This window comes from Tiliqua scincoides, chromosome 2 (genome assembly GCF_035046505.1).
Source record: "Tiliqua scincoides isolate rTilSci1 chromosome 2, rTilSci1.hap2, whole genome shotgun sequence".
Taxonomy (NCBI): Eukaryota; Metazoa; Chordata; class Lepidosauria; order Squamata; family Scincidae; genus Tiliqua; species Tiliqua scincoides.
Window position 1 is genome coordinate 116,475,307 of NC_089822.1, and position 25,391 is coordinate 116,500,697.

Sequence of the window (25,391 nt, forward strand, 5' to 3'; positions counted from 1 at the left end):
ACAAGTTTCAGAATAATCTCAGGTTTAATTTTTAAAAAGCAAGTATTTAGTCCATATGGTTGCAAGGATATGCTTGAAAGGAAATGAGGTAATGCCTGGTGGAATCTTGGAAGCCAGAGAAGTTTCTGAATATGATTTCCAGTAGACAAAGGGCAGGGCTTCAATGTTTTGCTCCTCCCCCCCCCCACTAATAGAAGCAAAATAAATTATTCAGTTTGTTGAGGAAAACGGTTAATTTCTTTCATTTATACATGTTACTGAGGGGTAACCATGTAGTCTGTTGCAGAGAAACAGCGAAGAGTCAGGTAGCTCATTAAAGACTAATCACTATGCTGTAAAGTATGGGTTATCTTTGTGTGGATATATATTTTGTATGTGACCCTTTTCTCTCGGGGTATATTTCCAGCTGCAGCTGACTGTACACAATGTCCCAGATCTGACTGCTGGTGTGACCTGTTCATTTGAGAGCCTTGGAGAGAGTGAGGGGCAACTCCAGCTTGATGGAGAGGTCCACTGCCTTTCTCCTACGTTGAGGGATGAACCACCTGGGGAGAATGGTGAGTGTTTGGAAGTGGGGAAGTAAGCTAATTTATCTGGAAGTTTGGAAGTAAGCTAATTTATCTGGTGTGCTCCCTGGGGCTTTTGGTGGGCCGCTGTGAGATACAGGAAGCTGGACTAGATAACAGCTGGACTATAGACTATAACATATAGTCCATATAGACTATAGACTATAACTGGACTAAAACAGCTGGACTAGATTATAGCTGGACTATAATAACAGTATTATAAATACTGTTAATAACAATATAATAATATAATAGATGGGCCTGTGGCCTGATCCAGTGGGGCTATTCTTATGGGGAGGGGGAAATGGATTCACAAATTGATTCACTGGCTCCAAGAGACTGAGCTATGAATCGAGAGAAAGTCCTTGGTTCAAATCGCATTTCTGCCATAAAATCCCTAGGTGGCCTTAAGCAAGCCACTCCTTCGCAGCTTTTTAACCCTATCTGTAGTAGTGTAAAATACGATTACAACATATGATAAATGCTATCCTGATAAATACATTAGACATAATAGATGTTAAATGCTATCCTCTCTTATAGGGCGGTTGTAAAGATTACAGCACTTTGAACACTTGAAAGTGCTATAGTTGTGGTTGTTATTAAGATGAAGTAAAGCTTGTGACCCATTGCAGTGTTTTGTCTTCCCAATTATGCACTATATACTCAAGAAGATCATTTAACACAGGTCAGTTACTGCTCCATACTTGCAGTCTAGGTGATGAGGAGATGAAGGAATGGATCTTCTACACACAACACTTTGCCAGTCCATGGTTGTGTGTGGAGAGAGGGTTTTAATCTGCATTACTGAATTTGAGTGTGGAACCAGAGGGTAGAGGTTTATTCTTGCTTCCCATTAATCAGGAATATGACTACACGTACACGCTCACTAATGTTACTGGCTGTTGGTGTCATCTTTTCCCCCATGCCCTGTCTGCTGTCTCAGGTGATGTCCGCAGTGTTCGACTACGACTCCTCTCCAAGGAGACTGGTGTGGAATTTGCCAGCACAAACTTTGTCTTTTATGACTGCAGCCTTCTGCGCTCGTGAGTTCTGACCCTGGGGTGGTGCTTCTTTCCTTTAGTCCTTCAGCTTTGCCCCAGCTGTGAAGTTCCCCGCTTCTCTGATAAAATGTTATTTTCTCTGTTCTTATTCTTTCATCTCTCTCTTGCTCACAATTAATTTTGGATATATTATTAGCATGATTAATTAAGACAAAGCATATGGGAAAGGCATATCATCTTCCCCCCACATGTAGAAGCAGGTCAAAAGTGCAAGTGACCCATAAGAGGTATTATATGGTTTACGAGTTGAGTCAACCAGCATTCCTCTCTTTCTGCAATTGGGTTTCTAGCAGCCCAATCCTTTCAACCCCCTCCCCCCCCATGCAGCTGTGTCACTGAAGTGCTTGCTGCATCCGGGGAGGGAGACAGTCCCAGAGGTCTCTTCCGGGTAAGGGAACATTTGTTCCCTTGCCCAGAAGTAAGCCTCTGCTGCCTGAATGGTCTACTTCAGTGTTTCTCAAACTATGGGTTGGAACCCACTAGGTGGGTCCCCAGCCAATTTTGGGTGGGTCCCCATTCATTTCAATGTTTTATTTCTAATATATTAGACTTGATGCTACGATGGCATGTGACTGCATTGGGGAAATGTTACAGATCTGTACTTTTAACAGTTTACTCTTTATATGCTTTTAACAATGATATTAAGTGGGACTTACTCCTGAGGTAAGCGTGGGTAGGGTTGCAGACTAGGATTGTCAAAAATGTCCTGCTTGAGGATGTCACTTCCAGTCATGACATCACTTCCTGTGGGTCCTGACAGATTCTCATTCTAAAAAGTGGGTCCTGGTGCTGAAAGCTTGAGAACCACTGGTCTGCTTGGTCCTGTCCCAGCAACCAAGTGGCCCCAGGAAGGGGGATAAGATATTGACAGAAGCACAGCTGCCAAAACTGCCCCTTTCCCAAGCTTGACAAACACCACTCCCCTCTCCATTCTCTGCCCTATTCTGCCCTTCTCCTACCCCTCCAATGAGTTGACATATTTGTGCCGGGACTCGTTGGGAGGCTGCTGGTGTGTGACCATGTCCACTCACGGCAGCACCCCAACTGCCCAAAATGACATGTTACTGTTTGCAACAATTGTAAAGGACCTTGCGCTGCGAGAACACTAGTGGATTGTGGGGCCTGGATGTGTTAGACATGGAAAACTTGAGTTCAAATCCTTTCTTGCCTGTGAAGCTTACTAGGTAACCTTGGGTGGGCCACTATCTCTCAGCCAAATCTACTTCAGAGGGTAGTTGTGAGGATAAAATGCAGGGGACAGAACTGCACTGAGCTCATGGACAGGATGAAGGGACTAAAAAATGCCTTAACATAAGCAGAATATGTCCCTGCTCTCAGGAGATTACAAATGTGAAAGCTGACTACCGGGAAGAGAGAATTCAAGACCTTGTCAGAATCTGTCTCGGATTCAAGGTCCTGGAACAGGAATATGTTAAAGAAAACTCCCCACAGTGTGCTCTTTTTGCCATTGATTATGTACAGGTAGCTGTCTCCCCAGAAATGAGGGGAAAGAGCTTATTTAGGCCAGAGGGGTGTGAGCAAAATAGCAGGCTTTGACCCCCATTACATCTCATTTTGAAAACTAAGCACTAGGGCGCTCAGCTGTACCAGCTCTCCTGCCTCACTTTTCTTTCTGGGCTTGGCATGCTTTCTTCTTGCTACTTTGTTTTTAAACTAAGATATCGTGTACATTTTCTAATTTTGAAGTACTTTCCATTCTCTTGATTTGGGAGCATCCAGGCTTTTACACCATTGAGTTTTTGGCAATGGCTTCAGTCAGCATCCCCCCAGGGCTTGTCTCCACAGCTAGCAGATGGCTCCCACAAGACTTGGGGAGCTGATTCATTCAGGCTCCCTCTCCTTTTCCTCTTCCTCCCTTTTCATGAGTTTCATTTCCTCAGGCAGAACAATGAGGACAGGGATGGGGAAAAATAAGTAGAGGTGTATGGTGATATATATGAGTTTATTTTGTTTTTGCTTCCTTACAGACTATTAAAAAGAATTCCCTCACTCTTGCAGGTGCTTGTCCTGTGTAAACAGCCGCTATCCTTGCCACTGGTGTAAATATAGACACACTTGCACCCACAACGTTGCCAAGTGCTTCTTTCTGGAGGGACGAGTCAACACTACTGAGGTGAGAAGAGTCTGTCTGTCGTATTTTTATTCCGCCTTTCTCCCACTCCAAAGGGGACTCAAGGAAGGTAACAATATCAAACATAAAATAAAACAGTATATATTAAAAACAGTTAAGACATTAAAATACCCAGGGTCACCACAATTAAAGTATGAGTCATAAAAAGCACCAACCCCCAGTGTCAGTTAAAAGCCTTCAAAAGCCCCACCAAAAGGTTTTCAGAGAGGGAGCTGTTGTTAATTCCAGGGAAAGGGAATTCTATAACTAAGGCGCCACCACCAAGAAGGCCCTATTCCTAGAGTGTGTTACAATAATCTAATCTAGATGTCACTAGGGCATGGGTCACCGTGGCCAGATCTGAACGACCAAGGTGTGGTTGCAGCTGGCAAATCGGCTGAAGCTGAGGAAAGGCTCCCCTAGCCACAGCCGCCACCTGGGACTCCAGGAGCAACTGCGGATCCAGGAGAACCCCCAAGCTGTGGACCTGCTCCTTCAGAAGAAATGCAACCCATTTTTAGAAATGGGTTAAGTCAGAATGCCAGATGTAGGGGAGAGCACCAGGATGAGGTCTCTTGTTACCTGGTGTGCTCCCTGGGGCATTTGGTGGGCCGCTGTGAGATACAGGAAGCTGGACTAGATGGGCCTATGGCCTGATCCAGTGGGGCTGTTCTTATGTTCTTATGTTCTTATGTTCAACCCATTCAGAGCAAGAAGATAGTCCAATGCCCGAGTCACAGACTTCCAGACAGGAGAACCTCTGTCTCATCAGGATTTAATTTCAGCTTGTTCACCCACATCCAGCTCCCAACTGCCCTTTCTCTCTCACACCCACATCCACCCACATCAAACCCACATCCACCACCCAAGGAGAGAAAGAGCTGAGTGTCATCAGCGTACTGATGGCACCCTACCCTGGACTTCCGAATGAGCTCTTTCAGTGGCTTCATGTAGATGTTAAACAGCATGAGGGATAGAATGGAACCTTGTGGCACCCCACACTGAAGAGTCCAGGGTACCAAACAAGCATTCACCTTCTGAGATCAGTGAGCCAGGAAGGAGCGGAACCACCACAAAACAGTGCCTCCAAGCCCCACTCAGCCAACTGACCCAGAAGGACACCATGGTCGATGGTGTTGAAGGCTACTGAGAGGTCCAGCAGGACTAACAGGGACACACTCCCTCTGGTCCATTCCCTGGCGCAGGTCATCCACCAAGGTGACCAATGCAGTCTCTGTCCCAAAACCCGGCCTGAAGCCAGACTGAAACAGATCCAGATAATCAGCTTCCTCCAGGACCCTCTGAAGTATTTGCAGTGTGGGATTCTCCCCTTCTCCTGTGGGGATGTCTGTAGGTCTCTTGAGATAACTTCTGGACTTCAGGGATCCTTCCTTCCCCTTGCTGAACTGCTTGTAGGGGTGTTCTCTAGGGGGTGTGGTGTGGCTTGGCCATGTGACTGGCCCAAGATGTTTTGCTAACCTGAGGTGAAGGACAAGATGTGCTTCTCTCTTGCATCCATATGTGAGCAAGCCCTCGGCATACTCAGGCCATTCCAGGCAGCTGCAGGGGCACTGCTAGTTCCCTATGCAGGTGGCAACCTAATGCTGCATCTCCTTATGCTACACAACACTCCTAGGACAACTATAGAGAAGGCACAATCCAAGACAGAGATCCTGATACATTTCCCTTTTCTCTAGGTCAGGGGTGTCCAAAGTTTTAGGCAGGAGGGCCATATCATCTCTCAGACACTGTGTTGGGGGCCGGGGAAAAAAGAATTAATTTACTTTTAAAATTTGAATAAATTTACATAAGTTTACATAAATGAATGTATTAAAGATGAACTTATTATATGAATGAATGAAGGTCTTGCAATAGCTCAAGGCCTATAAAAGGCCTTGCACAAAGCAAGGCTGGCCTTTCCTTTGCTGCCGCTACTGCATCACAGACGTGAAACAGCAAGCAGTGGAGGGAGCCCACATCCCACAGCTCACGCGAGAGGTCAAACAATCTCCCTCAAGCTGAGAGCAGTTGCGTTGGGCCAGTGCAGGCTTCAACAAATCTCTGGAGGGCCAGAGGCTCATTGGAGACTGGGGGCTCCCTGAGGGCCGCATTGAGAGGCCTCGAGGGTCACAAGTGGCCCCAGGGCCGGAGTTTGGGCACCCCTGCTCTAGGTCACAACAACTTGGTTTATTAGTTAGGAGAGCATGCAAAAAGGCAAAGGAGGATCTTTGTGGAATGGTCAGGAGGAAACTGAGAAATCACATTCCAGTCTTTTCCCAGATTGTGGTGCAGTTACTTGTCTGGCAAATGGGGCTGCAATCCTATGCATACTTGCTTGGGAGCAAAGCCTATGGAATTTAGTGGTTTTACTTCTACATTGAATTGTGCTGTAAAGGACTGGAGGGGTGGAGCAGAGCGGAGAGATTTCCATCCTCCACTAGCACTTGCAAGAGGGCCTGTTCCTCAAACAGGGGGAAGAGTGATGAAGGATTTTTCCCTACCAGGTGTTGGGGCCCCCCTCAGCAACATGCAGGCTGGTTGGCCCTCATTTCTTCTCCTACTTGGTGCTTGCCATTGAATGAGCAAGAGCGATAGAGGTATTTATATAAAGATATTGCAATATTGTCCATTTATTTTCAGTCCTTTCTAGTAATTCCAGGCTTGGAATTTGCCCTTTTCATGGTTTCTGGCTTCTACACACTGAGTTGATGTTTGCTCCTCACCACACACCACAGGATTGTTCCAAGGGCCTTTCTTTCTGGGTTACTGTGTGATAGTTCAGACCCCCATCAGTTAGGATTTTTGCTTCAATATGCTTCACTTGTATTGCACCTTACTCATTACCAAGCAGCAGCCTTCCCTTGCCCTGCTCCCTCACCACCATTTAAGAGGACGACTTTGGTGTCAATTTTTCCTTTTGAAAACCTAAAGTAGGGTGAAAAGATGCCCCTTTAACTGCCTGTGCCCCTTTAACTGCCTGATACTTTGGAAACAGAATTGCAGACAGTGAGCAGACCTGAGGAGAAGGGGTCAGGGGACAAAATCCCTGGGATCTGGGGACCTGGGCCATAACAAAAATATACAGTACAAAACAAATTTATTACAAAATAAATTTGGGTACCTCAGTCTTGGACTATCCAGGGCAGCATTTCCACTACAGTTTTAATCCACTTTCCCTCAGTGGATTGGGACACCTTATGCGTTCCGGAGACTATGGTTTATTAAGGGTAACTTGAACAGCTCTCAGATTCCTTAACAAACCACCGTCTGTCCGTCCACGTCCCTCAAATGCATTAGGGCAGTGGTTCCCAAACTGTGAGCCGTGGCTCTCTGGGGAGTTGTGGAAACAAGCTGTGGAAGAGGAAGCTGTGGAATCCTTGTGGGAAAAACCTGCTGCCCTATACAATGAATAGGATTGTAGCCCTGATGGGGAGCCATGGCCAATGGCCCAGTAGGTCAGTAGGGAGCTGCCAGTTTAAAAAGTTTGAGAACCAAAGCATTAGGAGAATAGAATTAAAGCTGTGGTAGAAATGCAGTCTTGATCTTCTTCGTAAGCCCCAACATGTATTAATATAGTTCAGGGGTGCCCAAACCCTGGCCCGGGGGCCACTTACGGCCCTCAGGGGCTCCCATTTAGGCCCTCAGGGAGCACCCAGTCTCCAGTGAGCTTCTGGCCCTCCAGAGACTTACTGGAGTCCGTGCTGGCCTGATTCAACTGCTCTCAGCATGAGGACGACTGTTCAACCTCTCACCTGAGCTGTGGGTTGAGGGCTCCCTCCACTACTTACTGTTTCATGTCTGTGATGCAGCAGTGGTAGCAAAGGAAAGGCTGGCCTTGCTTTGTGCAAGGATTTTTATATGACTTGAGTTACTGCAAGACCTTCATTCATTCATATAAGTTCCATCTCTAATAAATTCATTTATGTAAATTTATTCAAATTTTAAATGTAAATTAATTCTTTTTTTTCCCCAGCCCCTGACACAGTGCCAGAGAGATGATATGGCCCTCCTGCCAAAATGTTTGGGCAAACCTGATATAGTTCAAACACGGGAAAGTAAAATTTACACCTTCAGATCAGAACTACAGGCCCAGTAGTAGGTCACCCACGTTTAAAAGCCCTCAAAGGGCTGAAAAACATCTCTTTGGGTTTCATGGGGGAAACCAGAAATAGCCTTTTTATGCCCTTAGAAGGCATTCTGAGGAGTGGGGAGGCTTCCAGGCCTCCTGAAGGGAGACGGGGGTGGCAGCTTGGCTGACTGGGAGGAGCAGCAGCTTGTGGTTGTGGCCCTAGGCGGTACTGGGTCAGGATCGCCACTGTATATGGAGTATAAATATAAGTCTACAGCAGAGAAGAGGAAAAAAAAGGGAAGAAAAAAACAAAACTAGGCAAGTTTGTTGCACCAAGGCTTTGTTTCAGAATCATTACATAGTAATGGGGAGACAATGAAAGCTAGTTCTTGGGTGCCCGTGTATTATTGTTAGAAGAAAAAGCAAATCAGGAGAACTTTGCTGAGGTAGAAAAAAAGCAATGCAATAGCACTATTCAAAGTAAGGATGTCAGAGGGTGGTGGGGATGAGAGAAAGCCCTCTCACATAGGCTTGTATAGGAGAGTACAATGTTTCAGACAACCTAGATCAAGTCCAGTATTTCAGTTGTTACGACATTTTAAATATAAATTGAAAGTTAAAACTGTCAATTCAAAATTTGTTTTAAAATGTAGTAACATCTGTTTTGTAGGAAAATTTATGAAGGGAAGGCAATCCGGCATCTTTCACTGGGCCCAATCCCATCTCTCAGTGGCCCGGACAGTGAGAGAAGATCACCCATCACCTTGCGATGGGTGGTGCAAAAACCTCTTGGCTCTTCTCTCTATTTTTTATCAGAAGAGCTAAGATGATCTAGAAGAACTGGATGGATGACAAGCTGCATCTGCTGAAATTCTCTCCTACACAATTTAAAGGTCCAGGATCCCTAAAGTTGAAAGTTTGAGCACCCCTGCTCTAAAGCTCCTATCCACACTTACCGGAGAGTAGTCCCCATTGACTAGCATGGGACTTGCTTCTGAGTAGACACCATGGGTTGGGCTCTGAGGTTGCAATTCTGTCCACATTTACACAGGAGTAAGCCCCACTGACTATAATGGGATTTTAAAAAAACTCTGGTAGATCTCCGGGCCTTGCTGGATTTCAAAGTAGCTCTCAAGCCAAAAAAGTGTGAGCACCCCTGATCTAGAAGAACTGGATGGTTGTATACTGAGCTTGTGCAGGGTATGTTTTCTTCAGCATTTGATAACCACCACAAAACAACTCAAATGCGTGTGTGCTCTCTGTTTATTCACTGAGAAAGGAAAAAGCTACACTGCAGTGGTAGAAATCTGAGAGGCAACCTCCAGGCAGATTGTTGGTGGAGGACAGGGTGACGCAAATATGGGACAAGAAGTGAAAAATTGGAGCTGAAATCCTGTGCACGCTTATGTGAAAGTAGAGCCCACTGCATTTAACAGGACTTCTTAGTAACAGCTGGATCTTATGCATTGTGGCAAGAAAAAGCATGTGTGAGGAGCATGGGAAACATAATTAAGAGGCAGGGGAGGAGAAAAGAGAAACGGATATGGAAGCAATAGGAAAGATTAAATTAAGATGTGATGGATTTTTTTTTTTTTAGCAAGCTCAGAAGCAAGAAAAAGTTTTAAGGCAGCAATCCTCTTTATTTGGTAGTAAACCCCACTGAACATTGAGATTTACTTCCAAGTAAACATGCAGCTGCGCACAAAGAGGGAAAGAGAGAAAAACAGGAGATTAACAAAACAACTAAAGCCAGGAGGGAAGAGGTGGAAGCTTTTACCAACCATTGGTTCCTCTCAGGAGAGAGAGATGTAAGTGTCTTGGGTATAGTTAGGCAAGTGGAAGAACTGGCCTGGGCACCTCTTGGAGAGAAATGTCTCTTGTTCCTCCCGGCTTCAGCATTGTTGAGGACTCTAAAGTGCAGCAAGGGCATTCCAGTTCTGCTTTCAGTTCAATGCAAATATTAAACTTTTTAACATTTTTGACAGGCATGTTTTAAAAAATCCTATTGCGATATTTTGAGATTATGCAGAATTCAAAATGTACTGTTGACAAGGCAGAAGAGACAAAAAGAACAGAGAGCTCCTGAAAAAAAATAGCAGCTTTCACTCTTTCCTCTTTCCCTAACACTAGCAACTTCCCAACCCCCAATCCTGGCCATATTAAACATACCTTCATAACCACGCAACCGAGAAACTTTCCTTTTAAAAAGTAAGCTAAGAGCTATTGTGGATGTCAGATGATGTACCATGGTCTGAATTGCATCCTGTGTAGGCAGACGAGTGAGCCACCAACCGCCCTTGTGAAAGGGATCTCCACAGAGAAGTGTGTCCCCTCCCATCCAGGGAATCCCAAGCAGTCAGAGGAGAGTTGGCAGGTGGCAGATCAACTGCATTGGCAGCTGATAACAGCGCTAATGTGCCTGGTCTGCACAGGGACTTGATCGATATGGGGGAGGCCTTCTTTGTTGGTAGTGGGGCCAGTTGCTCATGATCAATCGTCTGGCACTGGCGGCGGGATCAATAGACCTAGAGACGCCCGGGGCTCTTTGTGGGTAGGTAATTGATAGCAGCTCCCTTTGAGGGGCCAGTGTTTGGGTTGCGGTAGGATGTGGTGGCTGGGGGTGGGAGTGGTCTGGACAGCAATCTTGGAGGCTCTGGAAAGCGAAGCATTCACAGCCACTGTTCAGCTTCAGAGGCACTGGTAATATGGAGGTGCTTAGCCTCAGGACTTAGAGATGGAGGGCGGGCAAAAGGGTGCTGCATATTGAGATGGGAGAGCTGGAGGGCAGCTCGACACTTCCTGACCTCTTTTCCAAACAAGCTCTGCCTTTTGTTTTGACCCCATTGTCTCAGATCTGAACAGGAAGTTGCACCCAAGGTTTGATTGTTCTTCAGGTCAGGACTACATTTCCTGAATTGCTTCCCATGGACCGAGGCCACCCTGCCTACTTACTGGCCATGCGAACACAGCAGCCAGCCCAGCATGCCTCCCCCTACCTTTCCTTTGGTACCAAAGAGCAATTAACCAGGCTGTGGTTTCCATGGTAACTCCAAGCGCCCAGGAGGCTTTCATCTCTGCATTTCTCATGTGGCCGCTCCAGGCAAGAGCTGGGAACCAGACATCCTGGGTTTTCTGTTCAGGATGGGGCCTGTGAAGTGAGGAGGGTCATGTGGGTCTATGTTGTGGGGGAGGTAAAACCTTAGTCCAGACTTCTTCAAAGAGAGAAGATTATATTCCTATAAGTTAATACAGGTGTCTTTCCGCATGACTGAAAGCTGTAGTGCTAAGAATATTTTAATTATAGCTGAAAGTTAGGCTTACCTCCGAGTATGAATGGTTAAGATCAGGCTATAAAAATGCTTTTTGCATTTTCTGCATCTGCTAATTCAGTCTTTGCATTAAGCTAGAATTTATGCTGGATTTAGAAGTACCTGTCTCTTCTGCTTTCTGTCTTTCACTAATAGTCACACATGTACACAAATGGTCCAAGACCAGGTGAAAGGCATTTTCTGGCGCCATGTGCAAAAATGCCTTTTCTCTTCCCCTCCTGTAGGGCTGCCCAGAGTTACTCCCTGGCAAGGAGATCTTGATACCGGTGGGAGTATTACAGCCCATTACCCTGCGTGCCAAGAATCTTCCACAGCCACAGTCAGGCCAGAAGAATTATGAGTGCGTTTTAGGCATCCAGGGTCGCCAACAGCGTGTGCCAGCTGTACGCTTCAACTCGAGCAGCATACAGTGCCAGAATACCTCGGTAAGATTTACATTTTCTATCTGCATTTCAACCCCTTTTCCTTACTCCCAGTGCTCTATAACCTTGAGGTCTAGAAACTTATTATTTTAGAAAACTGTCAGTCTTTTGCTGTTACCATGAGATTTTCTTCCTTGTGCTTTACCTCTAGGTCAGTGGTTCTCAAACTTTGAGGGAGCATTACTCCCTCAGTAAGTTCTTGTCGGGTAGTGGCTAGGGCAGCGACGCGATCCTGGGGACGCTAAGGGGAGGTGAGTGGGGGTGCTTTGTACTTCTTACAATGTAGGGCTGCAGCAGGCTGCGAGAGGTGCGGGGAGCCCTGTGCAGCCCTCCACAGCACTCCCCAAGGCTTGGAACCTGCTATCAAAGCGGGCACAAAGCACCTCCTGCAAAACGGAAGTGCTTCGTGCCAGCTTTGATTGCAGGTTCCAAGAGTTGGAGACTGGTGTGGAGGGCCGCGCAGGGCTCCCCAGACCCCCTGTAGCCTGCTGCAGCCCTACATTGTAAAAAATAAGTGCAAAGCACCCCCTCGCCCCCCTTAGAGACTCGATCCTGGGGATCGCGTCACTGCCTCCCACCCCTTCTCCCGCCCCTTAAAGGGACGGGGGAAGTGTTACATGAACTGGTGAGTCGTGACCCACCAGTTTGAGAACCACTGCTCTAGGTAAATAGGGCCTTTCCCCCTATAGTTGTTCCATGCCTTCTGGTATATCCATGTTGTGAACTGCATGTGAGCTAGTGGCAAGGGCCTTGTAAGCCCATTTCAATTTTTTCTGCTGCAGCGCCCTCAGTGTTTGGTTTCAGGCTAAGCCAGTGGTATTCAAACTGGGGCGTTGCGACACCCCAGCCTGTGGGTCCTGGTCCATTAAGGGGCGGGGGCAACCAGGAGTCAGGGGGAAGGCAGTGGATCGCACTGCTCAGGGGGGCGGTAGGGGCTTGGGTGCACTTGCCCAAGCCTCCTGCAGTCACCTGGGGGTGTGGGGAGCCCTGCGCAACCTTCGGCAGGGCTCCCCAGGTCAGGAAATGTGAATGCGGAGCAATTGCGCCCCGCTCCGTAAAACCGGAAGCGGAGCACGATCGCTGCACTTTCCCTTCTGATGGGGCCGCAGGGACTGGGTTGCGCCCTCCAGTCCCTGCAGCAGCCATCCCTGTGTGCGGGGAGCCCTGCATGAGCGCCTGCAGGGCTCCCCAGGTCAGAGAAAGGGAGAGTGGGGCGATCGCGCTTCACTTCTGCTTTTGTGGAGTCAGAGCAGATTGCTCCACTCTCCCTTTCCCTGACCTGGGGAGCCCTGCGGGTGCTCGCACAGGGCGCCCCGCACACAAGGATGGCTGCTGCAGGGACTGGTGAGTGCATCCCAGTCCCTGCAGCCCCTGAGCAACATGATCCTGGGGATCGCATCGCTGCCTTCCCCCTGCCCCTGCTGCCCCCCCGCCCCCGCAAAGACTTACTGTGGGTTTCAAACTCCCGGAGAGTTTGAAAACAGCAGGGCTAAGCTGTTGACTTGCTTGGATAGCCACAGGTTAGCTATAATTGTCAGCCTCACAGTGCAATCTAGGCATGTCTACTCAGAAGTAAGTCTCATTGTGTTCAGTGATTCTTACTCACAGTAAAGTTGTATAGGGTTGCAGCCTCATCTGTCTATCTCCGCGGTTCTCAAACTCGCAGGGAGTTTGAGGACCACAGTAAGTTCTTGCTGGGGGGGGGGAGGCAGCGATGTGATGCCCAGGATCATGTTGCTAAGGGGGCTCCAGGGACTGGCATGTACTCACCAGTCCCTGCAGCAGCCTCCTGGGGGTGCCGGGAGCCTGTGCAAGCATTTGCAGGGCTCCCCAAAGCTTGAAAAGTGAAAGTGCAGCAATTGCATCCCGCCTCTGCAAAACTGGAAGTGGAATGCGATCGCTGCACTTTCACTTTTTGGGGAGCCCTGCAGATGCTCGCGCAGGGCTCCCCGCATCCCAGGGAGGCTACTGCAGGGCTGGTGAATTCATGCCAGTCCCTGCAGCCCCTTTAGCGACGCAATTCTGGTGATCGTGTCACTGCCTCCCCCCTGCCCCAGTCCCTTAAGGGGAAAGAGGCCAGGGCCCTCTGGCTGGGTCGTCATGACGCCCCAGTTTGGAAAGCCCTGGTCTATCTGTAAAATGGAAATTTAATTTACACAGCTCCTGTGAAGCACTTTGTGCTTAGAACAGTGAGTTCTGGTTTGTTCTTGTCTCATTGTTTGAACTCACCAGAAGTATTTGAAGCATTCCTCCAAAAAGCTTTCTTCCAAGAACCCAATGCACTCAACACAATATGTAGGATTGCCCAAGCCAGTGTTTATCCAGTAGAGCAGTATTCGAATGATGGCCATTGGCCAATTTTTAAAAAACATTCATGAAGAACTATCAGTGACTATTGGTTGTGGTAACTAAATGGCAATGCTGTATGCAGAACCAGCGTGTTTCCATATATCTGACTCTTGAGACTAATAAAAGAGGAGGGCTATTTCCTTTATGCCCTGCTTGCAAGCTCTGAGGGGCATCTGGCTATTGGAAACAGGCCCTGCAACTAGGTTCATCTTGGTTTGATCCATCCAGGCAGTTCCTGTGTTCTAGCAGATAATTCTAAAGTATGCATATTAAATTTAGCACTACCCAAAGTGAAGACAAGCACACAGGTTCAGCTTCCCACAGTCACTAATAGTAGCTTTATATATCCTCCTCCTTGAACTGACCTAGGCCAGGTCTGCCGGCTTTAGTTCTGTATCATTACCAAAATCAAGTTGACCTTGTGTGGGGCTTTTGCTGGATGCTTCATTGAGATTGCCCTCTACTGTTCACACTTCATGTTGCATCCTATGAGCCTTTCTCTTAGGAAAGTGATTAATTCTTTTGTGCCTCAGATTGCAACAGAGAACACAAGAAGAGCCCTGCTGGATCAGGCCATAGGCCTATCTAGTCCAGCTTCCTGTATCTCACAGCAGCCCACCAAATGCCCCAGGGAGCACATAAGCCAGCAAGAGACCTGCATCCTGGTGCCCTCCCTTGCATCTGGCATTCTGATATAACCCATTTCTAAAATCAGGAGGTTGCACATACGCATCATGGCTTGTAACCTGTGATGGATTTTTCCTCCAGAAATGTGTCCAATCCCTTTTTACAGGCGTCTAGGCCTGATGCCATCACCACATGCTGTGGCAAGGAGTTCCACAGACCAACTACACACTGAGTAAATAAATATTTTCTTTTGTCTGTCCTAACTCTCCCAACACTCAATTTTAATGGATGTCCCCTGGTTCTGGTGTTGTGTGAGAGGGAAAAAAGCATCTCTCTATCCACTCTATCCTTCCCGTGCATAATTTTGTATGTCTCAGTCATGCCCCCCCTCAGGTGCCTCTTTTCTAGAGGCCCAAACGCCATAGCCTTTCCTCATAAGGAAGGTGCCCCAGTCCAGTACTCATTTTAGTTGTTCTCTTTTGCACCTTTTCCATTTCCACTATGTCCTTTTTGAGATGTGGCGACCAGAACTGGATGCATTACTCCAGGTGTAGCCTTACCATCAATTTGTACAACGGCATTGTAATGTTAGTCGTCTTATTCTCAGTGCCTTTTCTAATTATCCCAAGCATGGAATTAGCCTTCTTCACTGCCACAGCACATTGGGTCGACACTTTCATTGAGTTGTCGTCCCCCCCCCCCAAGATCTCTCTCCTGATCTGTCACAGACAGCTCAGAACCTATATGTGAAGTTTTTATTTATTTATTTATTTATTTTGCCCCAATGACTTTACACTTACTTACATTGAAACGCATCTGCCATTTTGCTGCCCATTTTGCCAGTTTTGAGAGATCCTTCTGGAGCTCCTCACAATTGCTTCTGGTCTTTACCACTCAGAAAAGTTTGGTGTTGTATGCAAACTTAGTCACTTTACTGCTCAACCCAGTCTCCAGGTCATTTATGAACAGGTTGAAAAGCACCAGTCCCAGGACAGATCCTCGGGACACTTTGCTTTTCACCTCTCTCCATTGTGAAAATTGTCCATTGACATCCACTCTCTGTTTCCTGGTCTTCAACCACTTCCCAATCCATGAAAGGACCTGCCCTCTAATTCCCTGACTGTGGAGTTTTCTCAGTAGCTTTTGGTGAGGGACTGTGTCGAACGCCTTCTGAAAGTCCAGATATATAATATGCACAGGTTCTCCCACATCCACAGGCCTGTTGACCTTTTCAAATAATTCTAAAAGGTTTGTGAGGCAAGACTTACCCTTACAGAAGACATGCTGATTCTCCCTCAGCAAGGCCTGTTTGTCTATGTGTTTTGAGATTCTATCTTTGATGAGGCATTCCACCATCCTGCCAGGAATAGATGTTAGGCTAACCAGTCTATAGTTTCCCAGGTCTCCTCTCCTTCACTTTTTAAAGTTCAGTGTGACATGTGCTATCCTCCAATCTTCTGGCACTGTGGCTGATTTAAGGGACAAGTTGCATATTTTAGTCAAGAGATCAGCAACTTCATTCTTCAGTTCCTTAATAACTCTTGTGTGGATGCCATCATGGCCCGGTGACTTATTGATTTTTAATTTGTCAATTAGATCTGGAACATCTTTTCTTTTAACCTCTATCTGACTTAATTCCTTAGTCAGGAGGGGCCATTCAGGCAGCGGTATCTGCCTGAGGTCTTCTGTCTTGAAGACAGATGCAAATAACTCATTTAGTTTCTCTGTCATCTCTAAGTCTCCTTTTATCTCCCCTTTCCCTCCCTCACCAAACAGAGGGCCAACCGCTTCTCTAGCAGGTTTCCTGCTTCTATTTGAAGAAGCTTTTAGTATTCCCCTTAATGTTGCTGGCCATGTGTTCCTCATAGTCTCTCTTGGCCTCCCGTATCATCTTCTTACATTTCTTTTGCCACTGTATGTTCCTTTTTATTCTCCTCATTAGGGCAAGACTTCCATTTACGGAAGGAAGCTTCCTTGCTCTTTATAGCCTCTCTAACTTGGCTCTTTAGCCATGCGGGCACCCTCCTGGACTTAGTCAAACCCTTCTTCCTTTGCGGTATACGCTTCTGCCGGGCTTCTATTGCTGTTTTAAACAACCACTCTGGAGAGATTGGACTCTTTTTGCCTTTCCTTTCAACCTCCTTCTAACCAGCCTCCTCATTTGAGGGTAGTCCTATGGTTGGAAGTCAGGAGTTTTTGTGATTTGCCTGGTACTCTTTTGTGATTTGCCTGGTACTCTTCCCTGATATGCAGAGGCGAGGCAAGAGTATCCTGGTTGCAGTGCAGTGATAGTGGTGCTAAGTAAGACTGGCTCTAAATGTTAGGGCAGTTTCTTCAGGATGCCTGTTCAACGTCTGTCCTTTCTACTGCCCCCTTCCTTCTCATTAGTGTTCCAATCACTGCTGCTTCTCCAGAAGTTCTGGTCGGTCTCTCTGTGTCTTTCTCTTCCCAGTCCCCACATCAAAGGCCACCTTGGATTAGCCCATGGATAAAGCAGCTGCTGTCCTTGACTTGATCCCTGAATGAGGGAGCCATCCTGGGTTTCACTACCAAGATCAGATTGGACAAGGCAAGCAGAGAGAGCCTGATTTCATTCCCACTCAGGTTCTTGTCCCAGCACCAGTACACTTGCTGGTCAGGAAAGAGGAGAGAGAGTCTATAGGAATTTCATCTCCCTCTCCAGGTTCCTTGTCCAGCAGAGCCTTATCTTCAAAGTTTTTTGTGGAACATTGGGCACATAAGACAGAATGGTTATTCTATTGGTACACCAACTGCCCTGCTGTCCCTTCCCCCACCTGATTTGGAGAAGATAGTCTCATCTCCAAGCGGTGTTCCGTACAAGTGCTATTCCAAACCTGTTGTTGGGGGAACCTCAGGCTTTTAGTGCTGAGGGCATCCTGAGGCATCCTTTTCGGGTATAGCTCAGCACTTCATGGTTGCCATGACACCGATGTAGCCATCCCAAAATACTGTGGTCCCAACACACATAGCAGGTCATGTTCTTGAGTGTTGGCTGACAGTGACCTGCAGATGAGAGATTTGTCCAATTGTTCACTTGTCATGCACAGATCACTACAATCACAGATCATTTGTATTTAGTGAGGTTTAGACCAGGGTTCTCCAAACTTTTTGGCACAAGGGCCACTTCGTATATCTGACACAGTGTCAAGGGCCATAAAATAAATAAATAAATTTAAATAAAATAACTACATTAGAGACAGAAGAGGGGGGAGTGGATTTAGAAAAGGACTGGGGGAGCAGAGGGCAAAGCTGGTTTGCACAAGAGGAGGGGGAATTAATTTTGAAAGGGGAATTTAGTTTTGGGAGAATGAATTTGTGAAAGGAGAAATATGATAGAAAATCAATATTTTTTTGGAAAAACATTTTTTGAGGAGGAAATTTTTTAGAGGTATTGGGGAGAGAATGCGTTGCAGGGATAAATAGTTGGGTAACAATTGAGTAATAAGTTGGGAAAAATCTGAGAAATAAATTAATTTGTAAAGAGAACATGCTTTCAGTAAGCGTTGGACAGATGGGACTGATTGGCTCTCAGACTATTGACTGCATCTGGAACTCCTTCTTTCAGTTTTCCAAAGGGTGTATTATAATTTGTGGAGTTGAGAATCAGACAGAAGTTTCTCTCTCTCTCTCTCTCTCTTCCCCTCCCCCCCACACACCACAGGAGAGTTCTCTTTCCAAGGGAATCCCCGAAGGTACAAAGCCTTCTGGAGTGATCTTCACACAAAGCTCTGTGTACCTAGCCTGTAAGCAGGTTGCTGTGTGCCAGAACAACCAAACTTCCCCACCATGTGCTGTGGACCAGATCAAATCTTCTGGGGGGCCACATGTGGCCCCCCTCCCCAGACCAAGGTTTGGAGACCCCTGGTTTAGACTGAGTGGCTCCAGTTATTTACCGGTATGAGAAAAGTTTGGTTGTTAGCCCCACAGCTGATGGTACCAGATGGTGTCTTTAGGGAGTCCTTAGGGAATTTCTTGCTGACAAACTAGGCAGCCCCTGTCACAGCCCTGGTTGTTCTCTGGAATGTGGACATGGCTTGAACAATTGAAATGATTTCTCTTAGGTGCTATCTCCCATGAATTGGAACTCAGCAACTCCTTGGTATACCAATAAGCTTGTGGTGATGAAACAGCCGGATCCACAGCCAGAAAACAAGTGTTGGAAAAACTTGTAATGTGTCCAATTAGTTGTGGGATAGAGCCTGCTATGCGGCAGTGATGGTGGCAAACAAATAAAGACTCTTCTGCTGTCATTGCATCTGTGCTTAACCATCCAGCGGAGCTCTTTTGAGTGGTGAGAAATCTGCTGTGTGCTGGTCCCCAGGGTGATTGTAATGAACCTTCTGCAAACCATTATGATTTATCTGCCAAACACTTCAGATAAAATCACTCTTGTCTGTTCTGACTTGGATGCCACATTGAATGCATTAGAAATGCCAGACATAGCTTTTAGATTTCAGTTTCTAGCAAAAAATCTTGATGGTGCATCTTAATCCTTGACTATTTGAAGAAATATTCCACCTCTGAGATAGTGGGGAAAAAAGATTATTTTTTTCCCTTTTGCTTTCTCTGTCACATTGGGTTGCTCCAGTGAAATCTGATGTTCTTTCCCGATGACTTCTGTTTAATGTTTGGTAGAAATCTGCCTTGCTTCTACACATTTCGTTCTAGTGAGGCTAGACTGTTTTTTGTGAGGTTCTGAGCTCTTATTCGCATTGACTCATACATTTCTGTTAGAGCTGCTGATGTAGCATTTTCAGCCCAAGGAATGACGATCAAACTGGGAAGGGTTGTGTGTGCTTTGCATCTGGGGTTAGGTTTTGATCCCAGGGCACTTTGCAGTAAAGAGAATAGGGGCTGGTTTCATGCCAGACATTGAGTATTGGTGGGAAGCTGGGTTAGGTCTGGCAGTGAGCCACTCGGTTGGTGTTTTTCTGTACATATGGATAGAGAATTTCAGGAGAGAAGTTTTGATTAGGAGGTTCATCAAGTACAAGCCTGTCCTAACCTTGTCTCCAAGTGGTTTTAAAACCTCACCAGTGACTGATGTCTGACTTTGACTGCTTGTGAATGTTTCAGCACGTGTTCAGACTGAAGTTCATCATGTCCAAGGTCCAGTTCAGACATTTGGGCCCAGAATAGGGTCTGTCATGTGGGGCCCAGGCCCTGGAAGTGTACTTGTTCAGCACTATGTGAACACGTATACCCAACATCGTGAATGAACTGCAATTCTTATACACTCTGTATAAGTCTGTATACTTGGTATACGAATTTTCCCTTAATACATACTGCAAATATTACATAAGAACATCAGAACAGCCCCACTGGGTCAGGCCATAGGCCCATCTAGTCCAGCTTCCTGTATCTCACAGCAGCCCACCAAATGCCCCAGGGAGCACACCAGATAACAAGAGACCTCATTCTGGTGCCCTCCCTTGCAATGCCATGCAATGCCTCCCTTGCAATGCCTATTAATGCCATGTTTCTTTATCTACTTTTTAATTTTACTATTTGGGAAGAGGCATCTGGTCCATGTAAGCAAAGGCTGCAATTAAAAATTATACCAAGTGGCTGTGTGAAGTGTTTATGCTCCCTTTTATCTGATACCCACCAGTAGCACTCAACCCTCTCAACAGTCTCCCTCACCACCACCAGCCCAGTCTCCTGCTACTTACTCCTCTTCCACCTACCATCACCCCTTTTCTTCTTCTTAGGCTTTTAGGGTGATTTTGGGGTAAGCTTGGAAAGGCTTTGGAACAAATTAGGAATCCTATTTAGATTAATATATTTATTGTACTTGTTATCTGGATTTTCACTATACTGCAAGGAATGTTTTCAGGAATGAGTTAGGCATGGATAATGAGGAGTGCATGTACATGATTTTGCACTACAATGCATGATATTTCCCCTGCTTGAAGTGTTCAGATGTATTGGATAAATCGTAACATGTCAGGCTTGCACACATTATCATTCCACTTGAAGGGCATCAGTGTCTGATGCAGACCATGGTTTTCAAAGATATTTGGGCACTATCTTTGAAATAAGGCAATGAGTTGTGATTTGAACACATCGAAAGTTTTTGCAGGACCAGGTCCCCAGACAATTTTCCCAGTAGTTGTAGCCTGATGAGCTAGTTCCTTTTTGTCTTTTATTGCTTGCACTGACATGTGGCTTGCTGGAGCAGAACTGAAATATTCATTCCCTGTGCTTGATGGGGGTCAGCAGAAGTCTGGATTGAGATGGGTTAGGTGGTGGGTGAATGATCCTAAGCTCTTGGTCCCAGTCAGTGATTCTGTGATCTAGGATGTGTGGTTTAAAGGCATTTGAAAGTACTTCTTGCTAGTCAAAACTGTTTCTTTCTTCCCTCTCTCATTTAATGCTGCTGCATGCTGTATTATTATTATTATTATTATTATTACTATTACTATTACTATTACTATTACTATTACTATTACTATTACTATTACTATTACTATTATTAATAATGTGATGTAATAATGTGATTGGTGATGTTATATTAATTAGCACTGAGTTACTGATGTAGTATTCTGTCTTGCCTTAATTCCTTATTTTTGGCTTGAATAAGGGTTAAATGACTTACACTGACTTGACTTACACTGGATAGAAGTAAGGACCAGCAGGAGGTCTCTTTTAAGCTCCCAAACTGTTTACTTTTAATATGCATTCATGGTATAAGATACAGTGGATGGGCTCTGAAACCAGGCTGGTGTTGTGCAGGCAATGCACAGTCATTCCAACTGGCAAAGAATGCGTTGAAAGGTTACAACCAGGTGGCTGAGCAACAAAACAGCTGATGATATGAAGCGGTTTCTGTCTGTGTGGCCCTGGTTGGCAACTCGTTGTTCCCGATGGCTCCTTTGAAAGAGGAATGGACAGTGGTTTCATGGCTTGTCCTTTCCCATAGCTGCCAGCCCTTTTCCTCTTCTTTTTCTGTTTCCAGGTATTTAGGCAGGTAATGGTTGATTCATGCCAGGAGCCACCAGTTGCTGACCCTTAATGGGGGGGGGGGAGAGAGAAGAATAATTCCCTTAGAGAAAAAAAAGGTAGTGGGGAGAATGGATTAGGGAAAGGAGCTATTGGACAGCAGCAGACCTACCATTAAGCGAACGGGACAAATGCCCCCGGTGAATGTCTCTAGGTCCGCATGGGAAGCCTTCTGAGGCTCCCAACATGGTCAGAAACTGTACCAGACCAGAAGTACAGTTTAAGACTGTGGGGAAGCCTCTGACAGCTTTCCTGATCAGTCCTGGAGATGCGTGAGGCTCTGTTGCGCTGAGCATGAGTTGGGGTGGCGGCTTCGCATGGGGGATGCCATTATAGATCTTTGCCTCAAGGGCAGGTCACCTACTGGTATTGGAGGTACAGTGAAGCTAATTTTCACAATTTCTTCAGTTCAACATGCTGTAACTATCCAAAATGCAAATATAATACTGAGGAAAACTGAGAAAAGGGTGAAATGATGATCATTAATATTGTGAAATACCTAGGACATTGTTATATTGTGTGTGGTTTAGCTGGCAGAGCACTCTCTTGTCCACTGCTCAGGGAAAAGCAGGTGAAAAATACTGAGAGAAATAAGGAAAGCTTAGGTCAACAGTATGCTTAAGAGACAGAGGGGGTGGGCCCTTGGAAAGGAAACTATGAATGGGCGGCCCTGTTAGTGTCATGTTCTGGCTCCTGGCCCAGTCATGACAACACAGAGACATTCTATTTTTAAAGCTAGTGTGTGGCTTCAGTCTCTTTGTCTCTGTCACCTCTCCTCATCCCTTGGCAATGGCGTCGCTAGGGGAGTGCGGGGGGTGCGGGCCACACTGGGTGGCACGCAAGGGGGGTGATGCGCACTGGGAGGGTGATGCGCTAAAATCGCGGTGGTTAGGAGTAATCCCATCATGTTATACACCGTTGGATGTGGAATTTCCAGTGGAATGCAATGCAAAAAACAAAAGTGAAATATCTCCTTTCTATCAAAATTTATGGCCAAAAAACTGGAAAACAAAAAATGCATGGAGCCCAACGGAAAGTGAAACTGAACCATATTGCATGTTTACTCGTGAGTAGGTGAACAGCCTTAGTCCATCTGAAAGGGCAGGCCGAGAGGAATCCAACAACCCCAGAATGGTCCTGATCCAATGAATGTAGCCTCCAAAAAACACCTGAGAAGGAGGTCCCTCCCTCCAAGCTTACAAATGTATTGAGCACTATGGAAAGCTAAACTAAGCCACATGGTTGCATTTACTTGTGAGTAAGCAAACGTGCCTTGGCTCCTGGGCAAGTCAGGCAAAGGGAAATGTGAGGCCATCAGAATGGTCCTGATCTGATGAAACAGGAGCTCAACAAATGCTCCAGAGGGCAGCCTGGGTGGGATTGGTAATTCATTCATAAAAAGAATAAAACAGAGTCTTGACAGGGTAAGGTGAATTTTTTTTCCTGTTTTTTTAGGCTGCAATCCTATCCACACTTTCCTGGGAGTAAGCCCCATTGACTTTTATGGGACTTACTTCTAAGTAGACAGACATAGGATTGGGCTTTCAGACTTGTAAAGCCAGGTGGGTCCTGATAGTGATATGTTTGTAATATAAGAACTTAAATTGACCTGTGTAGGGGTGAAAACCTTACTGATTCTTTTTTTTTGGGGGGGGGGGGTGTAATTGCAGGCAGGCTACAGAGAAAATTCACTTGGTGGAACAGGGCTGGCTTTCCCTTATTTATTTATTTTACTTTAATTATTTATAATTATTTATTTTAATTTGCTTTATGATGGGTCCTGGACAGATTGTCATTCTAAAAAGTAGTCCCAGTGCTAAAAGTTTGAGAACTGCTCCAATAAAGTGTTAATGTTGACATCCTGGGGGGACGTTAGACTACTAGTAATCAAAATCGCAGTTTGTAAAAATAATACCATCATGTTATATATCAATCAATGTGTAATTTCATGCAGAATGCGATGAAACAAACTGCACTGAAATATCTTTATTCTATCAAAAGGTACAGCCAAAAAACCAGTGGGGGTGGGGCGATGGTAGATCACCACGCCCACCACCTGGAGTGTTGCTCCGCTCATTGCATGGGGGTGACGCACTGGCCTCCTGCCCCGGGTGACGCGAACCCTAGTGATGCCACTGTCCCTTGGCCTGTGCAGTAGCACTCTGAAAAGAATCCTGAAGACAATGCAAGGGCTATTGATACTCCATATGAACCCAAGGAAGAATAAAATTTCTGCACATGTGCATCCTAGGTGCCAATTCTGGGGCTCATCAAAGGGACTACTAGTCCCTTCAGAATTCTAGCCCCAGGGGTGGTGAGAAGGTAGATGGAATGGGACCATTGTGAAAGGAGCCAGGCTATTTTGTCCCCCGAAAACACACAAACTGCTGCCCCCTCCATATATTGTGTATGTGCCCACTATCAGTTCAATGAAAGAAATCATAGTTGGTCAGTGCTTCTCTGCTAACTGGGCAAAAAAGCACCTCTTAAGTAGTTTTCCGACATTTAGCAAGGAGAAACCTATCCTCCCTCTTCATTTGAGCATAGTTTCTTTTCTAATGGCTGATTGCTGGTGTCTCTTATGTGTGTCTTTAGGGATTTATTGTTTTTAAAATTTCGTTTGCTATGTAAACCACTTTGGGTTTGGGACTTCTTTTGTGGAAAAAATGGTTTATAAATGGAGCCAGCAATGGAGCTAGCACTGGGCAAATGCCCCGAACGCTGAGCACACGCGATGCTAGGACCACATGGGAAGCCTCGCTGAGGCTCCTTGCGCGATCGGAAACTGTACTTCCACTTTTCCAGAAGTACAGTTTAAGATGGCGGGGATGCCTCAGAAGGCTTCCCCAATGGTTCTTAGAGTTATGTGAGGCTCCGTTATGTGAGGTTATGTGCGGCTCCATTGCACATTGCAGGTGGGGAGGGTGGCATCTTGCAGGAGGGTGGCATCACGGATCTTTACCCCGGGAGCAGGGCAGGGTAAGTTTGCCAATCTGATTTCCACAGATTTTTCATCCACAGATTTTACATCCACGTGGGATCCCCGGAACTGTGTTGGTTCAAACTCAGCCACACCTAAACCCTCTGAAGGCAACTAGAGCTGTGCTCTGGTCTCCTCTGGAGGGTTTTTTTTGCCTGCAGAGGCCGTGCATGCTTCAGAATGGCCTCTAGAGGCAAAAAAAAACATTCTTAAGGGACAGAAAATAGCAGATATGACTCATATTAACACCTTAGTGGTTCCATGCTGTATCATGCTGTACATGCTCATCAGCATGCTGTACATGCTCATGCTGATCATGCTGTATCATGGTTAGCAGTTCATGCTGTATCATAACATCTCATTGGAACTCAGAACATTCAGTCTCATGGGTCAGTTTTAAGCTAAGAAAATCTACTTTTTGTTCCATAAGGCAGTTGTGTTTTCGTTTTCTGGTTAATTAGCCAAACCTTTTGACAGAATAAAGATATTCAAATGGGGTTTATTTCATTGCATTCTGCTTTAAATTACCTTTCCAATGATATATAACATGATGGTATTACTCATACATACCAAATTTTTTCACAATTTTGGCCACTAGTGTCAAGCTCAGTTTGTTGCTCTCCCTAAAGCTTATTGCCCGGTGCAACTGCTACCTCCTGCACCCCCTTAGCTACACCACTGGGTATGTACAGTCTGGTCACTCATCATGAGGACCATTTTCTGTCATCCGAATCGGCTGTGGATGGTGGTCTCCTTGCATACCCCAGACTGGCGAGGGGGGGAAAGTGTGTTCAGTAGGTTTCATGCATTAAAAATTGGACACTTGTGTTTAAT

The 25,391-nt window shown here is 46.0% G+C and overlaps 1 protein-coding gene across 2 annotated transcripts in view; it reads left to right on the forward strand.

The window, feature by feature from the left end:
• Positions 1 to 25,391, forward strand: part of PLXNA3 (plexin A3) — a 71,508-nt gene that overhangs the window by 16,950 nt on the left and 29,167 nt on the right. Inside the window, exons 6-9 of one of the 2 annotated variants that reach the window (XM_066617890.1) lie at positions 407 to 563; positions 1,510 to 1,609; positions 3,647 to 3,761; positions 11,381 to 11,581. In XM_066617890.1, coding sequence (XP_066473987.1) covers positions 407 to 563; positions 1,510 to 1,609; positions 3,647 to 3,761; positions 11,381 to 11,581 — 573 coding nt within the window. The remainder of the gene's footprint in view (positions 1 to 406; positions 564 to 1,509; positions 1,610 to 3,646; positions 3,762 to 11,380; positions 11,582 to 25,391) is intronic. The other variant, XM_066617889.1, reaches the window with a different exon arrangement.